The 22,995-nt window shown below is 42.0% G+C and overlaps 1 protein-coding gene across 1 annotated transcript in view; it reads right to left on the reverse strand.

The window, feature by feature from the left end:
• The window catches only part of FER1L5 (fer-1 like family member 5), a 63,881-nt gene that overhangs the window by 14,267 nt on the left and 26,619 nt on the right, over positions 1–22,995 (reverse strand). Inside the window, exons 20-30 of the mRNA XM_043983938.1 lie at positions 17,461–17,585; positions 15,350–15,450; positions 12,025–12,208; positions 10,640–10,795; positions 6,563–6,721; positions 4,973–5,136; positions 3,745–3,859; positions 3,457–3,559; positions 1,392–1,534; positions 537–720; positions 4–159 (exon numbers count right to left, since the gene is read on the reverse strand). Of these exons, the coding sequence (XP_043839873.1) occupies positions 4–159; positions 537–720; positions 1,392–1,534; positions 3,457–3,559; positions 3,745–3,859; positions 4,973–5,136; positions 6,563–6,721; positions 10,640–10,795; positions 12,025–12,208; positions 15,350–15,450; positions 17,461–17,585 (1,590 nt within the window). The remainder of the gene's footprint in view (positions 1–3; positions 160–536; positions 721–1,391; positions 1,535–3,456; positions 3,560–3,744; positions 3,860–4,972; positions 5,137–6,562; positions 6,722–10,639; positions 10,796–12,024; positions 12,209–15,349; positions 15,451–17,460; positions 17,586–22,995) is intronic.

Here is a 22,995-nt window from a genome sequence, read left to right on the forward strand (position 1 = left end):
CACTGTAGATCATGCAGTAGATGAAAGGAATGCTGAGTTGTTGGCGTGTCTCCATTAAAGCTTTTTTTGAAGTCATGAGATCCTCTTCTTCCTTTTTAACCTCTCCCTGTTCTTCCTCCTTCTGTTTCTTCTCATCCTTTATTTTCTTCTCCATTTCCTGTCATCCAGGATGGCCTCTCACCAAAGTGTCTCAGACTCTCTCTGGATCCCTACTTGCCCAGAACCAGGTTCAAAACCAGGGCCTACTCTGAGGATCATAGGGATGAAGGACAATAAACTTTCCCCAGGCTCAATCCAATGAAGCTGTATTATGAGAGAAGGGCCTGGCCTGAGAATAGGGTAGGGTTTGGTGGTAGATCCCTGGACTCTTAGGAGCCAGGGTTGGCATTAGATACCTTGGATCTTGGGCACCTTTGATTGTGGCCCATTTCTCACCCTTAACCCCTTTGTACTTGGCAGGGTGTGATTTGTGCTCTGCTTTGGGCTAGAACTGCGGGGGAGAGAAGGAATGGAGCAAGGAGAAACATTATGTCCATTATCTTTTACCAAGGATCCTTCCAGAAGGAAGATGGGAGATATACTGATGTCTTCGATGGGTACCATTCTACGGTGCCAGCAGCGGCGGCGGAACATGCTGTCTGGTTGTGGATCTGGGTCAAATTTGGAGCCAAAGGAGCCATATTCCCAGCCTTCCTCTTCCCCAGATAGGGCAGGTGACTGCTGTGAGCAGGCAGAGAAGAGACTCAGTCTGGAAGCTTCACTCAGAGAGACTTGTTGGGACTTAAAACAGTAGTTCAGTCTCTTTCCCCTGGTGTTCCAGCAAAACCCAGAGGGCCTCCTCTAAGAGAGAGATGGCCCAAAGCACAGAAAGGCTGTGGGGTTGTGGGAATGAGGTCTCAGTGGCAATGAAAAGATATGAAGACAGGGGCAGTTGGGTGGCACAGTGGATAGAGCATCAGCCCTGGAGTCAGGAGGACCTGAGTTCAAATTCTGCCTCAGATAATTAACACTTACTAGCTGTGTGACCCTGGACAAGTCACTTAACACTCATTGCCTCACAAAAAAAAAAAGAGAGAGAGAGAGAGAGAGAGAAAAGATATGAAGACAGAAAAGAGGAAAGGGTGAGAGGATACCAATACAATGAAGAGAAGTGGAGGTAAATGTCTTACACAACCTACTTTACAATTTGCAAAATGCATCGCATACATGATTTCAGTTGATCTTTGCAGCAATCCTATGAAGAAGGTAGTATTTTACAGATGAGAAAACTGAGGCTCAGAGAGGCTCCAAGGCAGCATTCGAACCCAGGCAATAGGTGAAATGGAACAGGGTGAGATAAAGACCCTCTTGGCTCAATCTTGAACCCCGCCCCCATACCAGGAGGAGGCTACCTTCTGTTCATGTGTCTGCTCTCCGGTGTTTTGGCATCTCTGTCTCACCCAGCGGCGCCGGCGCCAGGAATGATAGGTCTTCTCCACAGCAGTCCAGGCTTTGGGGATACCCGAGGGAGGAATCCCCACACCATACTTCCAGCCTGTAGGAAGCAGCACCTATCAGCCTTTTGGCTGCCCAATTCTAGGGAGGTGTAGAAAACAGAAGGAAGGTTTAGAGGAGGACAAGCAGAATGATTAAAGTGCCAAGAAACAGGCCCTGGGTCATTCAGCTGAAAAGAACCCAGTACTAGGAGTGAGGAGACTTGGATTTAAGCCCCAGATTTGCCACTGACCACCTTTGTGATCTTAGAAAAGCAATTTCTTTCATCTGGGCCTCAGTTTGCAAACCAAACAAATGCAAACCTTTAAGCATGTGTTAAGTGCCTACAACATGCAAGGCAAGAGGCAGCAATGAACGATGGATAGACAGCAGGTATCAGAGTCAGGAAGACCATGGCTCCTGCCTGTGGCATGTGTATACTGACTGTTTGACCAAAGCCAAACTACTTAAACTCTCAGTACTTCTGGCAACTTTCCAGCACCATGTGCAGAATATCTAATTGGTGTCAGGGAAGGAGTTTCCAAACCAGATGTTTCCTACGCTGATATAATCAAAGATTTGGACTGTGTGTGTGTGTGTGTGAGCATGCACATGCATGTGTGCATATGCATATACCACACATATACATGTGGGAGGGCATGAAGACACTTGGTTAGGTTCTAGGGATACAAAAACAAGATGAACTTATGAAAATCAGTCCTTGTCCTCAAGGAGCTTACATTCTATTGGGAATGTCAGTTTTTACACCTGAAAAATGAGAGTTGCAGTAGATAAGCTCTAAATCCTCCTCCAGTTCTAACAGTCTGTGAAATTATGAAAGGCTAATAGTGCTATGACTTTTTGCCCTGGAGAAAAGGAGAAATAACTAAGTGTGAAGTATTTGGAGGTATAAGCAGCAGAATACAAATAAATTTCCCTCATTCCCTCTTCATTTCTGTTTCTTAGAACCCCCAGCTCTTTTCAAAGCTCAGCTTAGGTATCACCACCTACAGGAGCTTTTCTTGATCTTCCCAATCTTTTGGGCTCTACTTCTCCCTGAAATTTCTTTGCATTTACTTATTTCTGTATTTATTGTTCTTTCCCCATCCTTCACGGACACAAAGAATGTAAGCTCTCTGAGGACAGGGAGTTGGGGGTTTTTTGTTTGTTTTTGTTTTGTCTTTTGTGTTCCTTGTGCCTAGCACAGTGCCTGGATCACGGTAGGCCTCTAATAAATATTTATTGAATCAAAACTGAATGAAGCAGGGGCAGCTAGGTGGCACAGTGGATAGAGCACTGGTCCTGAAGTCAGGAGTACCTGAGTTCAAATCCGGCCTCAGATGCTTAACACTTACTAGCTGTGTGACCCTGGGCAAGTCACTTAACCCCAATTGCCTCACTAAAACAAAACAAAACAAAAAAACTGAATGAAGCAAAGGAAATGAGTTTCAATTGTAGTAGGGGAGACTCCTTTTAAAGCTTGTCAGAAAGGAACAGGATAGAATGGAGTAGAACATAGAACAGTTCAAGATGGAATAAAATAAAAAAAAAATAAGAGACTAGAATGGAATAATAGAGCAAAATAGAATATAGAATTTTAGCCCTTAGAAAGCACCCTCAGCCCTTCAGCCCACTTGGTTTATATCCCCAAGTCACACAGGTGGTTAGGAGTAAAGTCAGGATTTTAAATCAGGTTTCTTAGTTCTCAGTGAACTAAATTCAAAGACCTAGAAATATTTAAGAAACATTCCCACAGTGCTGTACCACACTGTCTCCTTGATTCCCACATTTCTAATTCTTATTGGGGTGGAATCATGGAATGATTCATACATCCCTCCTGGCTCTGAGACTATCGTTCAGTGTTGGACTGGTTAGAGGCTCTTAGATTTAGAGCTAGAAGAGGCTGTAGGGTCTTTAATAACAATATCTTGGGAGCTGGGGTCCTTCCAGTAGGCAGATGTTCCCAATGAAAACAGGACCTGCCTTCATTATCCACTGCCTGGTTTAACTCCACATTCCAGTTTTCCTTGATGGACCAGCCTTCCGGGCACTTCATGTTTTCCCTGGCCTGCACAGGCTGTCCAATCTGCAGAAGGGATGAGTAGGGAGAAAATGAACTGAGGAATTTAGGGAAAGGGCAATCCAAGATTCCACCCATCTCCAACACTCCTAGCTACCTTACTCTATTCCATCCACACTGTGGTAATCCGTGATGTGTATCTTCTGCCTAGCTTTGGCTGTCCTTTCTCTGAGGATACCACTCTTACTCACCATATCAGTGTTTGGGATGGCTGCTGGAGCCCAACTTCCCCAAACGTCCCGTGTCTGGTTTTCATACACTTCCTCCAATATTTGGTTTTGGTTGATGTCTGTGTCTACAAGGAATCTGGAGGGAAGAGGTGAGCAGGGCAGACCCGTGTACTTCTACCTGTTTCACCAGCCTGTGATCCTGTGGGTCCGACCTTTCCCCTGGCCTTTAGCCTCATATAATGTCCTCACTGAATTTTCTCAGTCATAACTGAGGCAGAAGGATCCACAGTGCTTTCTCCCCAAAGCCTCATGGTACTTTGCCAGCCTATGCTGTGCAACATGAGCCTTGCCCCACACTGGGCTACCAGATGGGGTCTGTTACCATTGGACACATCTCTGAGATTGACTTTTCCCTCCATTCCCTTGGGAACTGGCAGAGGGATGGGCTTCTTTCTCCTGATGAGATTATCCATAGTAACAATTTCCTTGTCCCTCCCACTCCCCATTGGACTATCCTCTTTAGTGCCACCCCCATTTTTACCCTCACTACTGGTTTTGCCCCAGGTGAAAGAATTTCTAATTATAGCTTTGTGTTCCAACTAGACAAAGCCAGGTCTATCCCTAGCTTCAGTGGTAGGGTGATTGTCTCATGGCCATCCTCAATATCCATATTGCCATGTCTCTTTATCTTCCACTAGAGAAAAGCTTCTTGGGGGGAGGGGTGCAGCTATGTGATGTAGTGGATAAAGCACCAGCCCTGGATTCAGGAGGACCTGAGTTCAAATCTGCCCTCAGACACTTGATACTTACTAGCTGTGTGACCCTGGGCAAGTCACTTAACCCTCATTGCCTTGCCCCCGACCTCAAAAAAAAAGAATTGAGAAAAGCTTCTTAAACTGTGAGTCGTGACCCCATATGGGGTGGAGTAACTGAATGTGGGGGTTGCAAAAATTTGGCAACAGTAAAAGGTTACATATACCTATTTTATATACCTATATACCTGGTGTTATGTAAAAATTTCTCAGGCTAAAAGGGGTCACAAGTAGAAAAAGTTTATATACTAGAGCATAGTATAATAGCCAGGTCATCACCCATAGTGAGCAGCAGAAGGGTCTGAATAAGAGGCTGGGCAGCACCGGGGGCAGGATAGGGTAAGGTCAGTGGTATATATCCATGGACATTGACTCATCCTCTACCCATCCCACCTTACTCCCACTGTCCTTCCTGTTCCATCCTTTGCCAGACTCACCTTGTCTGGGGTTCCACAAACCAGCTCCCCTGCCAGCGCCATCCTTGGGGCACATGGAAGGCCTTCTTGGGGAGAGCCTGGTGTCCAGTGACATCGGAAAATCTGGGATAGTTTTTCAGCCCCTCTGGGCCCCACTTGCCCTGGTACATGGCTTGGTTCTCATACTGAGAGACATAATAAGGCACATACACAAATACATATGAGATGGGGTCATAGGATGATATCCTTAGAGCCAGAATGGATGGACCGTAGAGGTCATTTAGTCAAACACCCCTCCCCCCACCCCCACCATTTTAGATGAGGAGACCAGGGCCCTAGAAAAATAAAATAACTTGTTCTAAGGCAAACAGGTAACAAATAGCAAAGCTATAGGGCTCAAATCCAGAGCCTCTGATTGAAAATAGAGCACCCTTACCATTACACTGCACTTATATCATTATGTGCTTAAAACAATAACAAGAACTGACGCTGTCAGAACACTTTAAGGTTTATAAAGAGCTTTATATGTCTCTGGGGGCTCTCCCCACCCAATTTCCCTCCTGGCTGCAGAGCGAAGGCAGACGGAGACCAGATGCTAGGATAGTAGGGGCTTTAGATGGATGGAGAGTTTGAAACAATGGACACATGCCAGATTGCAAGGTGAACAGGGGTGAGCAGGTGGTGAGGCCAGAAAGCAAGGAGTATGAAGGTCTTTTTATGGAGGTTTAAGGGGAGGAAAGAGATAGGCAAGTTTGAGGGGATGGTGAGGCCAAGGAAAGAATTCCTTTGGGTAGAGGGGAGTCCTGAGTATCAGGGGAGGTGATTCAATATAGATATAGTTTGAATCAAGGGAAGGGCAGGATTTCATGAAAAGGAAGGAGGAATGCATTGTAGGCATGGCACAGGCAGAGGCAAATGAGTGTGTGAGGAGAGCCAAAGCTGGTGGTGGGGGGGGTCAGGGAGTAGTGGGGGCCTAACTCAGTAAGCTAAGGTCAGGGACCAGTTAGAATATACAGAGGCCTTGAAGTATAGCATCAGGAGTCAAACGGTGGAGTAGATAGAGAGCCAGCCTTAGAGTCAGGATGACCTGGGTTCAAATTTCATGTCTGAGATTCTGGCTGTTCAAGTTACTCTACCCTCTCAGTTCTCCAGGCATCTCTAAGATTCTAAAGTGTAGAGCATTTCAGGAGAGACGAAATCACAGGTCAAATCCACCCTCACCTCCCCCAAATCTGTGTAGGAGTTAACTGGATAGAAGGGCAGAAGAGGGGAAATGACTTTTCCAAGTTTTATTCCTTTGTCTGAGGGAGGGAGTTCCTTCCCTTTGGCCTTGAGTCCCCAAGAACCTCCTGCTCATCCTATTCAAGACTCCTCATTCTCTGAGAAAGGTACTTCCATCTAGATTTTAGTTTCCTCATCTATAAAATGATCTATAGGTTCCCCCCACCAGTTCAAAAATTCTCTTAGTAAAAACCAGTCCTTCCTTGGGCACCTCATCCTCCCAGACTTCTCTCACATTCTTCTTCCTCCCTGTTCCCACAAATTCTCCTCTTCCCACCCCCTTCCCAGGCCCATCACCCTATGGCTATAATTCTCAGCCAGGCTTCTTACTGTCTTTGCATAGAAGATGAAGTCATTATAGCTGGTCTTTGCCAGGTCACTGCTGTCCAAGACACTGCCTAGCCACATGCACACCCGGAGCTGGGCTGCCACCATTCCCTTCTGCTCATGGGCCTCCAGGAAGGTCTTTGGTTCTTGTTCTTTGGAGTACTGAGTCAGAGATAAGATCCTTCTCATAGGAGGCAATGAAGCAAGGATCTAACTCCTGGAATAAGTTTAGCTTTCTCCTCCCCTAATGACTTCTAAGCCTGGCCCACCCTTGTCCCAGACCACTAGGCCTTAGTGATATGAATTTGAAGGCAGTAGAATTGGAGAAGGCCTATGGATTATGGTCAATTGGGAGAATTGCTTTGCCCTGGACTTTGCACATGGTAGGGAACCAAGATGCAACGGAGAACTAGGTAAATGGGCAGTGACCCAGGAAGGCAGGTGATGACTCTACCTGCTTGTGCTTGGAAAAAACCCCCAACCCTGACCAATGAATATACACAGAATCATCCTATAGCCACCACTCCCCTTTACATTGGAGCTTATTGTCTAGGAGCATCCTTCTCTATAGGTACTGTGTTCCCTTTTTGTGACTTCTTTCCACCTTAGGAAGTGCTCCTCCCCCCATCTTAATGTTCATTTTTTAAAAAATAAATTTTATTGACATCTTTTCCCCATATCCCTTCTTCCTACCCTTCTAGAGAGCAATGGTTTGGGTTTTTTTTTTTTTAAAGAGGAAGAAGAAAAAAACAGTAAAACCATCAATACATAATAGTTAACATTTATATAGCTCTTTAAGGTTTGTAAAGTACTTTGCAAATATTGTCTTTTTTTAACCTTACAACATCCCTGGAAGGTAGGCACTATTATTATTTCTATTTTTACAGATGGGGAAAATGAAACTGACAATTTAAGAGACTTGACTCAGACTAATAAATGTCTGAGATTGGATTTGAACTAAGGTCTTCCTGACTTTAGGTCCAGGGCTCTTATTTACTCTGCCACCTAGCTGCCTCCTCCAAAAAATACCTTTAAAAATATGGTGATAAGAGAACTGATGAACTCTGAGTGCAGATTGAAGCATATTTTTTCCATTTTGTTTTTCTTCCTTTTTCCCTACATAACATGGCTAAAGTAGAAATATGTTTTGCATTACTTCATATGTATGAGTATTGTGTTTCTTGCCTTCTCTGTGGGTAGGAGAGCTGGTGGAGGGAAAGAGAGAATGAAATAAAAATTAAACTGAAAAAAATATATATAATGTTATATGGAATGTTTCTTTTAAAATATAAATATACATATATAATGATATATGGAGTGCTCCAATAAAATGAAAATTAAAAAAACAATCTATGTATGTGTGTGTTTGTATACAGAGAGATGGAGGGTTCCATGCTCCACATTAAATTTTTTAAAATTATATATATGTGGGGCAGCTAGGTGGCGCAGTGGAAAAAGCACTGGTCCTGGATTCAGGAGGACCAGAGTTCAAATCCGGTATCAGACACTTGACACTTACTAGCTGTGTGACCCTGGGCAAGTCACTTGACACTTATTGCCCCGCAAAAAAAAAGTATATATTATATGTGTGTACATATACATATGTAGTCATATGTGGAGTGTTTCAATAAAAGTTTTAAAACTATACATATGTACATACAAAGGGATAGTGTTCCATACCCCATACTAAATTTTTATTTTTAATTTTTTTCATAGTAATCGTATTTTATTTTTTCCCAATTACATGTGAAGATAGTTTTCAACATTCATTTTTGTAAGATTTTAAGTTCCAAATTTTTCATCCTCCCTCCCCTCTCCCCTCCCCAAGACATCAAACAATCAGATAGAGGAGTATATGTATGTGTGTACATACATGTATGTGTTCATGTTCATGCATGTGTGTATATCCACACATATATACAATCATTTAATACATATTTCCACATTAGTCATTTTGTGAGAGAAAAATCAGAATAAAAGGGAAAAACTTCAAGAAAGAAAAAAAAATAATAAAAATACTATGCTTCAATCTTCATTCAGACTCCATAGTTCTTTTCCTGGATGTGAAGAACATTTTCCATCATGAGTCTTTTGGAATTGTCTTGGATCATTGCATTGCTGAGAAGAGCTAAGTCCATCATAGTTGATCATTGCACACCCTCATTAATTTTAAAAAAACCCTATACATGTGTATATTTTTGTATGTACACGTATGTATATATACACATACATACATGGAATACTCCATATATCACAGTGATATATGGAGTATTCCCACATATGTATTGTATATATAGGTATATATGTGTCTATATACATATAGACACATGCATGCAGGTATACATACATATGTATTGAGGATATATGTATGTGCATGCATACATATATATATATATATATGTACACACACACACACACACACACACACACACACACACACACACGAACACTCCATGCCTTTACTTCTGCAAAGGAAGGAGGTATATGTCTTCTCCTATTTCCTCCTTGGGGCCAAGCTTATTCTTTGTAATTTTGAAACATTCTTAATATTTATTTATTTGTTTGTTTTTGTGTTTGTTTGTTTGTTTGTTTGTTTGTTTTGCAGGGCAATGAGGGTTAAGTGACTTGCCCAGGGTCACACAGCTAGTAAGTGTCAAGTGTCTGAGGCCGGATTTGAACTCAGGTACTCCTGAATCCAAGGCTGGTGCTCTCTCCACTGCACCACCTAGCTGCCCTTTAATATTTATTTTAATCTGCTTTTGACGGAATATAGAGGCAGTAGAATGTAGGGGATCTGAGAGCTGCTGTACTTGGGAATCAGGAAGATGTGGGTTCAAATTTTTCCTACTTGTACTCCCTACCTGGCAGTATTGTGAGTATCTACATGAGGTCAGAAGACTGGTACTGACCTAGAGCTGGAAGGGACCTCAGAGGCCATCTGGTCCATCCAATCCTTTAGTTTTATGAGGAAACTGAGGCCCAGTGAGGTTAATGAATATACCCAAAGTCATTCAGGTAGCAGGCATTTGAGGACAGATTTGAAACCCAGCTCTTCAGACTTCAGCGCTAGTTCTCTCTGCCCACCAGACCATGCTGCCTCCTCAAAGAAAACACATACAAAGTGTTTTGCAAACTTTGAAGCCTATATAAATGCTAGTGCTTACTAAAGTGTAAGATAGCTTGGTATGGTTAGAGTTCTAGATTAGGAGTCAGAGGACCTGAGTTCAAATTCCACCTGTTCTACTTACTACTTGAGTAATCTTAGGTAAGTCACTTTCCTTTTCTGAGCCTCAGTTTCCTCACCTGTAAAATGAACTTGGTGACCTCCAAGTTCATTTCCAGCTTGAAATCTATAGTCCTCTGGTGTGTATGAACCATATGACTCTGGACAAGTCACTTCCCTTTCCTGGGCCTCATTTTCCTTAACTGTAAAGTAAGGGAACATGGCTTGATGACTCCAAAGTCCTTTCCAGCTCTAAATCTTTAATCTCAGAATCCCCTGAAATTTACCGTATCATCTTAGACAAGTTAATTCGCCTCTATACACCTAAAGCGTTCCTAGGGTTTATCTGTTAAGAGATTGACTTGTCTGTTCTGTTGAAGGGAGTTCCCCATACTGAGGAAACCACAGATACTTTGAGTATATTCACCTATCTGCCTAATCATCACAGGGAGAGGTGCTCACACAATGAAATTTGGCCGGGGCCTTGCTTTCCCCCCCTCCCACTTTTACACATCCCCAGAGGCCAGCTGGGCAGAGAGCATTCAAGGGGTTGCTGTGAATCAGATTAGTTCACAGAAGCGATGGATTCAGTGCTAGACCTGGAGTCAGGAAGGCCTGAGTTCAAATCTGGCCTCAGATACTTCCTAGATTCATGATCCCAGGCAAGTCATCTAGCCTTAATTTCCTCACTTGCCTCCCAGGGCTGTTATTAGGCTAAAATGAGATAATATTTTTAAAGTGTTTTGCAAACCTTAAAGCATTATACAAATGCTAGTTATCATTATTACGTGGGCCCTGTCATCCTCTATACTTCTTTACCCCAGGTCTCTGGGGAAAGAGGCCAAAGCCCTTCTTACCTGCATGAAGACAGTTTGGACCTTCCCACAGAACTTGCCACAGTAGAGAGACCCAGTCTGGGAGAACAGGATAGTGTGGGCAGGAACCCGAGCATAGGCAACACGCTGCTTTTTGCACAGGAGCCAAATCACCACGTCAGGGATGCTAGACTGGGGCTGATGTAGGAAGATGATAAGGAGTGGAAGAGTAGAAATGGATGGAGAGGGATTGGGGAAAATGTATAAGACACTCAGGAGCCTAGACCTCTTATACCCCCTAAGTTTTTATATAAGGTCTTTTCCTCTTCATTACCTAGCACAATCCCTCAAATAGAGTAAGTACTTACTAAAGGAAACATACCATACCACCACTAGGCCTTTACCCAAAAGAAATCAAAGAAAGAGAAAAGGGACCCAACTACATGTAAAAAATTATTTATAGGGGGCAGCTAGATGGCGCAGTGGTTAAAGCATGGGCCCAGGATTCAGGAGTACCTGAGTTCAAATCCGGCCTCAGACACTTGACACTTACTAGCTGTGTGACCCTGGGTAAGTCACTTAACCCCCATTGCCTTAAAAAAAAAATTATTTATAACAGCTTTTTTTGAGGTAGCCAAATATTGGAAACTAAGGGAGTGTCCTATTAGGTAATGGCTAAACAAATTGAGGCATATGGATGTACTGGAATATTATTGTGCCAAAAGAAATACTGAAATGGACAATTTCAGAGGAAATCAGCCCTTTATGAGCTGATTCAGAGGATAATGAGAACTAAGAGAGTAATTCAATACAATGATAACGTGAAAAACCACTTTGAACTTTAGAACGCTGATCCAATGCAATGATAAACTACAAATCCAAAAGAAGAAAGATGGAACATGCCACTCACTTCCTACTAGAGAGGTGATGAACTTGAAATAGGGAGACATCCATACATTTTTGGACCATGTTAATACAGGAACGTGTTTTGCTGAACTATGTATTGAGGGGGTTGTTTTTTTTTTCTTTTTAAAATTTGGTCAATGTGGTGGAGAATAAAGGGAGTAGCAGATTAATAAAATTTTAAAAATCTTTTTAATTTAAAAAAGATGTGGAAAGAATATTAGTTTTGGAGACAGAGGACCTGTGCCCAAATTCTAGTCCATCCACTTATTTTCTGTGGACTTTGGGCAGGTCACATCCCTTCCCTGGACTTCAGTTTCCTCATGTAAAATGAAGGGGTTGGATCAGATGTCCTCAAGAGCCCTTTCTAGCTTTACCCATAATCCCTGATCTTATAAAATGCTTGTTGAATGAATGAATGAATGAACCTTTTCTTAGTGACTCTTATATGAGACCCCATGAAAAAAGAAAGGGGCCCATGCCACTCCAATGAATGAGAGAGGGTGACACAGCAGATGCCCCACCTCTGGGAGCACCAAGTTGAGCCGATATAACCAGTTCTCAGCTGTGGGAAGCATTTCCATGTGTTCATGCTTGCTGTTCTTGGCCTCATCTGCTAATTCCTGAAGGACTAGTCTTCGAAGTTTCCATAAATTCTGGTCCAAGATCGTGATAAAGGGTTGGTCTGCCACATTGGGCAAAGGCCTCCTGGGGTAGGGACAGGAGTAGGGAGAAGCTAGTACTATCGTCTGTCACTTGACATCCATACCCCTCCACTCTTTCCCTTTCCCCTCCATGCAACATACCCCTTCCACAAAAGTTAGAAGTTTATCTAAAAGTTTATTTCTGGATCATGCAACCTGACTTTCAAAACACTTGAATCATAAATCTATAGCTAGCAGGTACTTTAAAATGTTTTTTTTTTGTCTCTAGGATATTTTTATTTTTTTTTCTCTTAAGATTTATTATTTATTTAGTTTAAATGTGGTTTTTTTGAATGTTGAGTTCCAAATTCTTTCCCTCCTTTTGCTCCCTTACTTACCCATTTGAGAAGGTAAGCAGCATGATATCAACTGTACATGTGAAATCACATAAAACATATTTTGGGAGGGACTTTTGATGCCATCCACTTCAACCCATTCATTTAACAGGTAAGAAAAATGAGCCCAAGGTGACATAGCCAAGAAGTGATAGAGCCAGAATTTAAACCCAGGCTCTCTGACATCAGCTCCACCATGCTGCCTACCACCTTCCCTGGGCCATACTCAAAATTCTTTTCTTTTGTTTGCTGAAGAGCTGGTCCTGTCTCCTTAACAAAGCCAACCCTTCTACCCTTGCCATTTCCTCGTGGCTTACCTAGCATTCTGCTCCTTATTATCATCTCTATTTTTTCCCTTATCTCTAATATCTCTCTGTATTCACTGGTTCTTTTGCTGTGATTTACAAATGTGCTTGTCTTTCCCCAAACTGTTTATAAAACCTCAATAGATCCTACTATCTCTGCTAGCTGCCTTCCAATCTCTTTCTTCCCCTTCCCAACTGAACTTCTTTTAAAAGGTGTCTACACTGAGTGCCTCCCTCCCTTTTCTCTTCTCTTATTCTCCTCTACAACCAATTTCTGATCTCATTATTCAACTGAAAAAATGCTCTCTCCAAAGTTAACCAATCATCTCTAAATTGTCACATCTGATGGTCTTTTCTTAGTCCTCATCTCTTTTGCCATTTCTGTTGACCACTTCTTCCTAGGCATTCTCTCCTCTCTGGGCTTTTGTGACTTTGCTTTCTCTTGGTTCTACTCCTACATGCCTGACTGGTTTTTCTCATTTTCCTTTGCTGAGTTCAACACACACACACACACACACACACACACCCCTTCATTTATGACACATTGTGTATGTCCACCAAGACTGTTTTGGGTCCTCTTGTCTCTCTACATTCTTTCACTTGTTGATCTCATCAATCAATCAATCAATCAATCAATCAATAAACATTTATTATGTGCCTATTATGTGGCAGGCACTGTGCTAAACTCTGGGAATACAAAAAGATGCAAATGAGAGTCCCTGACCTTCAAGAAGCTTATAATCTGATGAGGGAGACAACATGCAAACAAACATGTACAAAGCAAGCTCTATACAGGATAAATAGGACATAATTGACAGAAGGAAGTCGCTAGAATTAAGTGGGGTTAGGAAAGGCTTCCCGTAGAAGATGGAATTTTAGTTGGCACTTAAAGGAAGCCAGGGATGCCAGTAAGTGAAATTGAAGGAGAACATTCCAGGAACAAGGGACAGCCAGAGAAAATGCCTGGAGCTGAGAGATTGGAGTGTCTTGTTTGTGGAACCAGCCAGGAGGCCAGTATGTCACTGTATCAAAGAGTATGTCTAAGAAGACTGGAAAGGCCAGAGCGGGTTAGGTTACAAAGGGCTTTGAATGGGAGAGTGTTTTGTATTTGTTCTTGGAGGCAAACTTCCAAGGCTCAACTATCCTCTGTAGCTAATTCTCATTTATATATATATATATATATATATATATATATATATATATATATATACACACACACACACACACACACATATATATATATATATATATACACACACACACACACACACACACACATATATATATATATATATATATATAGCCCTAGTCTCTCTCCAGAGCTCTAGTCCTAAATGACTAACTGCCTAATGGACATTTTAAACTGGATAATCCATAGGCATTTCAAACTCAGCATGTCCAAAACAAAACTCATGACCTTTTCCCTGAATCCCACCTCAATTCTGAACTTCCCTGTTACTGTCAAGGGCACCACCATTCTCAGTCACCCAGGATTGCAGCCTTGGTGTCATCATTAATGCCTCACTCTCACTGATCCCATATAACTAGGAAGTTGCCAAATGTTCTTTTCTCTACAAGGCTTCTTGGTTAGGTTCCCTTTTCACAAAGTCAACACCTTTATCACCCTGCTTAGACTATTGTAATCATCTCCTATCTGTACTCTCTACTTAAAATATCTTCTTCTGCCAATCCATATTCCACACAGCTGCCATAGGAAATCTTCCTTGAGGATAGATCTGATTGCGCCACTCCCCTACTCAAATAAACTCCAGCAGCTACTTGTGACCTCTAGGGTAAAATATAAACTCCTCTGGTTTGGCATTTAAAAGTCTTCACACAAGGGGCAGCTAGGTGGTCTAGTGGATAGAGCACCAGCTCTGGAGTCAGGAGGACCTGAGTTCAAATCTGACCTCAGACACTTAACACTTACTAGCTGTGTGACCCTGGGCAGGTCACTTAATCCCAATTGCCTCACACACAAAAAAAAGTCTTCACACCCTGTCCCATTCTAATCTTTCCAGTCTTCTTTCATATTCCTCCCTTCCATACACTCTACAATCCATCCCTACTGGCTGACGTTTTGTTCCTTAGATACAACAGTTCTCTCCTATCTCTGTGTTTTTTCATCATCTGTACCTCATTTCTGGTCATGCTTTATGGTTCCCTGCTCTATATGTATCTTATTCATGGAGATGTTGTCTTTCCCATTAGAAGCAAAGCTCCATGAGGAAAGGCACTGTCTGTATCCCCAGTGCTTAGCCCAGGGCCTGACATCTAATAAGGGTTTAATAAATGGTTTGTTGATTGATAGGTTTGGAGTCTGGCCTCCTGATTAACTTCAGCTCAGTATGGATATGGCACGTTCCTGTTGTCCCCAAACACAAGACTACATTAGCTCCTAGCCTCATTCATAGCCCGGTCCAACTCAACCCTTTAGACCTTCCCTCAAAACCCCACACTTCCAGCTCATTCCAGGCCCCCCACCCCACCCCCACTCCTGCCTACTTGCAGTCTTCCACCAACTCCTGCAGCAGTTTCCTCCACAGTCGAGGCAAAGCTGGGTTCTTAGGGTTTTGGATTGATTTCAGGGCCTCCAGGTTGGATTTCTGCCCCAGAGAGAGAAAAATGCAGTCAAGTTGGTATTAAGCCATTGACATGCTACAGAGCTAGCTTGTCCAAAACATTCTCAGTCAGGGTCTGGGAATCCTCAGATTCCCAGGAATCCCAGTGGGGACCTCAGGGCTCCAGACTAGGAGATCATATATTCTAGACCTTGCATGGGTAGGACCTCTCTCCTACTCTGTCCTATCAGCATAGGTTGTTGACAAATGTACAAGTAAATTCTCTGAGGTCAGAGACTATCTCTTTTTATTTTTGTACTCAGGGTCCCTAGCATAGTGTTTGATACATAGTAGGGGGACAGCTAGGTGGTTCAGTAGAAAGAGCACCGGGCCTGTAGTCAGGAAGACCTGAGTTCAAATCTTCCCTCAGACACTTACTAGCTGTGTGACTCTGTTCATGTCACTTAACCCTGTTTGCCTCAGTTCCTCATCCGTAAAATGGGGACACACTGGAGAAGGAAATGGCAAACCACTCCACTTATCTTTGCCAAGAAAACCTATGGACAAAGTCCATGGGGTCATGTAGAATTGGATATGAGTTGACAACAATAAGGTGCTAGATAAATGCTTGTTGAATTTAATTGGGTAGGGGCAGCTAGGTGGCACAGTAGATAGAGCACGGGCCCTGGAGTCAGGAGTACCCGAGTTCAAATCCAGCCTCAGACAATTGACTGTGTGACCCTGAGCAGGTCACTTAACCCCAATTGCCTCACCCCCCCCAAAAAAAAATCATTTGAATTTAATTAGGTAGCAGGAATCGCAGCTAAGAATGATAATAACTGACATATAGTACTTTAAAGTTTACAAAGCATTTTTCATACATTATCACATTTGATCCTACCTGTGAGGTAGGTACCACAGACATTTTTATCCCCATTTTGTAGGCAAAAAAACAGGCTCAGTGGGGTTAGATGACTTTCCCATCATCAGGCAGCTAGTAAATGCCAAAGGCAAGATCTGAACCCAGGATTTTCTTGTATCCAAGACTCTCCATTTTCCCAAGCACTCTATTGTCCTTACTATGCCTCATATATGATGTCCCATACTTTTGCCCTGACTGTTCCCTATGGTTGGAATGCTTGTCTCTGTACCTCCAACTCTTAGAATCATTTGTTTCCCTCAAGAATAAACTTGTGGGGGCAGCTAGGTGGTGCAGTAGATAAAGCACTGGCCCTGGATTCAGGAGGAATCCGGCCTCAGACACTTGACACTTACCAGCTGTGTGACCCTAGGCAAGTCACTTAACCCTCATTGCCCCGCAAAAAACTCACAAAAACAAAGAATAAACTTGTGCCCACTTCTGCAGGATGACTCTCTCCAGCTGCTTCTCTTTTAAGATTTTCTAGTTTTTGCTTTGTAAATGTACTGCATATACCTATTTGTAAACCTATTTTCTCCCACACTAAATGTAAGCTCCTTGAGGGCAGGCACTGTTTTAATTTTGTCTTTGTATGCCCACTGCTTACTTAGCACTGTGACTGGCCCACAGGAAAGATTTAATAAATGCTTATTGATGGAAAAATTTAACCCAAATTGCTCAGGTAGGAGGCAGTGTGGTATAATGGATAGGGGGCTAGATGGTGTCAGAGTGACTTGCACTTAAATGCTATCTCTGACACTTATTGGTTGTGTGACTGTGTGTAAGTCACTTGACCTTTCTGAGCCACAGTCTGCTCATTTGTAAAATGAGGATCATCATTGCACCTGTCTTGCTGGGTTGTTGTGAGAATCAAATAAGGCAACGAACATAAAATGTTTGACAACCTTTAAAATATCACATAAAAATTGTCATTAGTACTGTTCTGCTCTTCAGCCAGTCAGCCAACAAATTGATCTCAGAAGTTCCTTGCCACAATGTTTAGTCACAAAGAGAAAGTTCTTTCTTCTGAGGGGGAGAGGCCAGTGGTTGGTTTCTTCTGCTTATGCTCTCTTATCATATCTCTCATGGAATTCCCTGCCTCCATCCCATGCCATTTTCTCAGCCAAGGCACTCACCAGCCGGTTCCAGGCCATGTGTAGGATATTGAGGGAATTCATCCGATAGCTAACATCCTCCCAGGTGGAGGTCAGAGTCACTACTGGTTTGGAATTATGCCAGGGAAGGTAATGGTATGAAGTGCCTGGGGTACAAATAAACAGAAAAGGAGGAATTCAGCATTAGTACCCCCTTATTGATCCATCACAGAAATTGTGGACTATTTGATATTTGCTAATTAAAGCAGCTCAAATAAGAATATATATATGTACTTTGCAAACCTTAAAGTGTTATACAAATGTTTATTATTAATAATGACATTGCTAATAGTAATAATAGCAACATAAATAAATATAAGATAATAATAAACGAGAGGCAGCTTGGCATAGTAGACAACAAGTCAGTCTTGGTGTCAGGAAGACTTGGGTTCAACACTTGTCCCTGACACATACCAGCTAAGTAACCATGAAGTAGGTTAGTTGGACCAGAGCTTATTAAACCGTGGTCTGTGGCAAATAAAATTAAATGTGGTCACCCCATAACTGTCCCAAGTGTTAGGAAATTTAGTTGGGATTTATTATATATTTGTTACTTAGAAATTAGAGGCTATTGCACCAGTCTGGGGAATTAAGCATTTATTAAAGCATATTAAATATTAGTAAAGAGAACACACATGACTCTGAAAGATAGGAAAGCCTAGCTAGGAAAGAGAAGAGAGAGAATAGAGAAAATGGGGATCCCTAGTGGGCTGCGTCTGCTCTTACCAAGTTCCCGGGCCAAAAAGCCCGAGTGTCTGTGTAAGCTTGGAGAGCCTGCCAATACACATTCCTCAAAGCTAATTGCCTAGCATCATTCAAATCTGTTGGTTCTCTGGATTTGAGGTTGGTTCAGCTCAGTTGTGCTGAGGTCAGAGCCCAGAGAACAGATCCTCCAGCAGGAACAAGGCTTTCAGGTAGGTGTGGGTTTTTTTTTGTTTGTTTGTTTTTTGTTTTTTTTTTTTTAGTGAGGCAATTGGGGTTAAATGACTTGCCCAGGGTCACACAGCTAGTAAGTGTTAAGTGTCTGAGGCCAGATTTGAACTCAGGTACTCCTGATTCCAGGGCCGGTGCTCTATCCACTGTGCCACCTAGCTGCCCCAGGTGTGGTTTTGAGTGAGGTAACTTCCTGACTCTGGGCTGGCTTTAAGAAAGGTCAGACCAGGCTCTCTCAGTGGGGGCCTCTGGGACTCCCCCAAACCCTTATTATTAATAATTTTCTCACAAGTTGAATAACTGAATGTGGGGGTTACGAAAACAACAGAAAGAGGTTATATACCTATTTTTTATACCTATGTACCTGGAATTGTATAAATATTTTTCCAGAGAAAAGAGGTCGTGAATGGAAAAAGTTTAAGAAGCCCAGAGTTAGACTGAGTATCAGGAAACTCTCCAAGACTTACCTAATAGGTTCAAATTCAACAATTTCAACTTAAGGAATATTCATTCAAATTGTAGACAGGTAGAACTCTGTATAGGAGGGGGGAGTTCCCTAATTAAGGAAATTATTCATCTCTGTCATGGCTGACCAAATGGTCAACTCATTTTCAGTGTTAATAATGATAGGTAAGAGTTATATAGTACTTATGTATATGCCAGGCACTTTGATATGTGTACATGCCAGGCATTCTTGATAAGTGCTTTACAATTATTATCTCATTTGAGACACAGAAGCACTGTGAGGTAGGTGGTATAATTATCCCCATTTTACAGATGAGGAGAAACTGGGGCAAATCATGTTTAAGTGACTTGCCCAGGGTTGCACAGCTAGTGTCTGAGGCTGTATTTGAATTCTGGCCTCTCTAACTCCAAGCTCAGTGGTCCATCTCCTGAACCACTTAGCTGCTGAGGTGTTCTGGGCATTAACATTAGTATGCTAGAATCTGCATAGGATAATACAAACTCTGGCAGAAATCTCAAGCTCATGTGAAGAAGGCAGAGGGGGTGACTAAAGACAAGGAACTAAAACATTGTAAAAGTCTGGAGGGGGAATGAGGCCAGGGGCTTGTGACCTCTCTAGTCTCACTGATTTTTGAAGCCTGTAGATTCAGGATAATTTCCATGACTTCAAATATAGCCTCTATATAAATATAAATAGCTATATAAGTTATAGCCTGAGGGAAGTGATCTAAGAATTGTAAATAAATATGTATGAACTATAACTATGTAACAAATATAGCTATAAATAACTATGTAACAACTATATATAACAACTATGCCTATATCTATAACTTATAACAACTATATAACTATAACTATATAATTATATAATAGTATATAACTATAGAGTAACTATAACTATCTATACACAGATGCATACGCATACATATACACATAAAACTACTAAATCTATTATCTCCAGTGTAGAACTCTCTCTCTCTCTTTTTTTTTTCTTTGCAGGACAATGAGGGTTAAGTGACTTGCCCAGAGTCACACAGCTTGTAAGTGTGAAGTGTCTGAGGCCAAATTTGAACTCAGGTCCTCTTGAATCCAGGGCTGGTGCTTTATCCACTGTATCACCTAGCTGCCCCAGAACTCTCTCTTGATCTTCGGAATGTAGTAGCATAGAAAGGGGTCTGAATTGGAGTCTGAGGGATTGAGTTCAAATGTTAGATCTGTTATTTGCAGCTAGGTAGTCTAGTGGATAGAGTGCCTGACCTGGAATTAGAAAGACCTGAGTTTAAATCTAGCCTCAGACACATAATAGTTTGTGTGATCTCAAGCAAGTCACTTAACCTGTTTACCTCAGTTTCCTCAATTGTAAAGTGTGGATTTTATAGCACTTACCTCCAAGGGTTGTTGTGAGGATCAAATGAGATAATATTTGTAAACTGTGGGACACATAATAGGCACTATATAAATGCTAACCATTATTATTATTATTATTATTATTATTGTTTTTGTTTTTGTTTTTTAGTGAGGCAATTGGGGTTAAGTGACTTGCCTAGGGTCACACAGCTAGTAAGTGTTAAGTGTTTGAGGCTGGATTTGAACTCAGGTACTCCTAACTCCAGGGCCAGTGCTCTATCCACTGCGCCACCTAGCTGTCCCGATTATTATTATTATTATTATTACCTGTGTTCTTGGGCAAATTACTTAATCTCCCTGGGTCTCAGTTTACTCATCTATCAAATGAGAGAGTTGGAATGGAGACCTTCCAATAGGTACCTTCTAGTCCTAAATTATGGTTTAATGGAAAGGACACTGGTTCTGGAACCTGAAGTTGGTGGCGGGGGGTGTCAAATTCTGCTTCTGTTACTACCTGTCTGACTTTGGGCAAATCAATAAACCTTTTGGGGCCTCAGCTTCATCATATGTAAAATGAAGTGGTTGGACTGGGTAACCATTAATGTCCCTTAGAACTCTATATAAGCCTAAGAACCTCTTCCTCTCTTCTGCTCTTAGAACAGTTCCACGGTCCCCTCAAACTTAACACATCCAAAATAATTTATCTTTCCCCCCAAATCTATTCCTCCTTGTGACTTTGCTATTTCCATTAATGGTATTACCACTAACTTATCCATGTTCAATTCCTTCTCATTCTCTTTTGCTGGTTCATCATCTGGATGCCATTCCCTAACAGTGGGTATAACCCAAGGCTCTGTCCTGGGCCTTCTTCCCTTTTCTTATTACTCTCTCCATTTGGTAACCTCACTAACTTCCCAGGAATTAATTAGCATCCTTGTGTAGATTATTCCTAGACCATAATGCCCAGGCCCTAATTTCTCCTGCTCTAGTACTGTGTCACCAACAGTCTAGTAGTTGTTTTGGATGGATATCCCATAAGCATTTCAAACTCAACATGTCAAAAACAAAACTTAACACTTTCCCCCCAGGAAACTCACCCCTCTTCCAAGCTTCCATAAGCTTTATTGAGGACATGTCCATCCTTCCAGTCTCCCAGCTTTACAGCCTTGGCATTATTCCTGACTCCTCACTCTCCTTTATTGCACATATTTAATTAGTTTCCAAATCTTGCCATTTCTACCTCCACATCTTTCTCAAATTCAACCCTCTTTACTCACCTGGCACCCTCAGTCCCTACCTCATTGGACTTTCATTATCCCATCACCTTTCAAATATTTCAATAGCCTCAGATTTTGTCTTTCTGCTTCCAATTTTTCCTCAGGCATCTAGGTGGTACAATGGGGCCTGGAGTCTGGAAGACCTGAGTTCAAATACAGCCACAGGCATTTACTGGCTGTGTAACCCTGGACAAATCATTTGACCTCCATTTGCCTCAACTTCCTCCATCATAAAATAGGGATAATAAGAGCACCTCCCTCCCAGGGTTGTCATTAGGATCAAATGAGAAAATATTTATAAAGTGCTTAGAATGGTACCTAGTACATAGTAGGTACTGTATAGAGTTTATTCCTTTCCCTCCCATTCTAATAGATCCTACATAAAGGCATCAAAGTAAGGTCTGACCATGTCACTGGAGTATATTGAGTAGGAGAAACCTTTCCTGATCCCCTCCCTGCCTACTTCTGTTCCTTTAAAAGTTGCCTTCTTTTATTTTTCCTTCTATTTATTTTGCATATCCTACTTATACTTATTTATGTGTATATTGTTCCTTTCATACACATACTACTCCCACCCCATAGAATGTGAGCTCCTCACAGGCAGAGACTATTTTCTCTTATTTTTTTTTATCCCCAAGGCCTAGCACTGTGTCTGACACCTTGTTGTTGTTTGTGAGTTGTTTCAGTCATTTCTGACACTTTGTGACCCCATTTGGGGTTTTCTTGGCAAAGATACTATAGTGTTTTGCCATTTCCTTCTGTAGCTCATTATAGATGATTTTGGGGAAGTCAATAAATGAGGAAACTGAGGTAAACAGGGTTAAATGACTTGCCCTTCCATGTCTGAGGCCTGATTTGAACTCAGGAAGATGAGTCTTCCTGACTCCAGACCTGGTGGACTACCCACTGTGCCATTTGCCCAGAACAGAGCAGGTGCTTAGTAAATACTTACTGTTGGTTGATTTTTATCTTTGGCTCTTCCCCCTCCCTTATTTCTCATATCCAAATGGGACATGTCCTGTCAATTCTACCACCAAAATGTCTCACAACTCTTTTCTTATCTCTACTATCACTGTCATTCTTAATCAATCCCTTTTCTTGCTTCTACAAGTCCAAAGGTAGAGAGAAGCTGGTCCATGAATCACAATTAGTTCCCTCCACCAGTCCAGATATCAGGATAAAACCCCTGAGGGAAGTGGTCTAACAATGATGCTAGGGGGCATCTGCTCAGAGACCAGTAGGTATCCATTTCCAGTATTTTCCTTGATAATATTTGGAGAAGGCATGGCCAAGATTTCACTACATTTATTTTTAAAAGGTAATAATAAATATTGCAGAATTTGTGAGTCAAAAAGGAATGAGATGCCTGGAATTTTTTAGCTCCAGGGTTGGAGAAAGGGGAAGGTTGGAGACACATTTAGAACTCAGGAATAGAAGGAATGGATGCACAGGGTGCATAGGAAATAGATGGGAACAAGTGGGAATGAAAAGTGGT

Source organism: Dromiciops gliroides, chromosome 2 (assembly GCF_019393635.1).
Source record: "Dromiciops gliroides isolate mDroGli1 chromosome 2, mDroGli1.pri, whole genome shotgun sequence".
Lineage (NCBI taxonomy): Eukaryota > Metazoa > Chordata > Mammalia > Microbiotheria > Microbiotheriidae > Dromiciops > Dromiciops gliroides.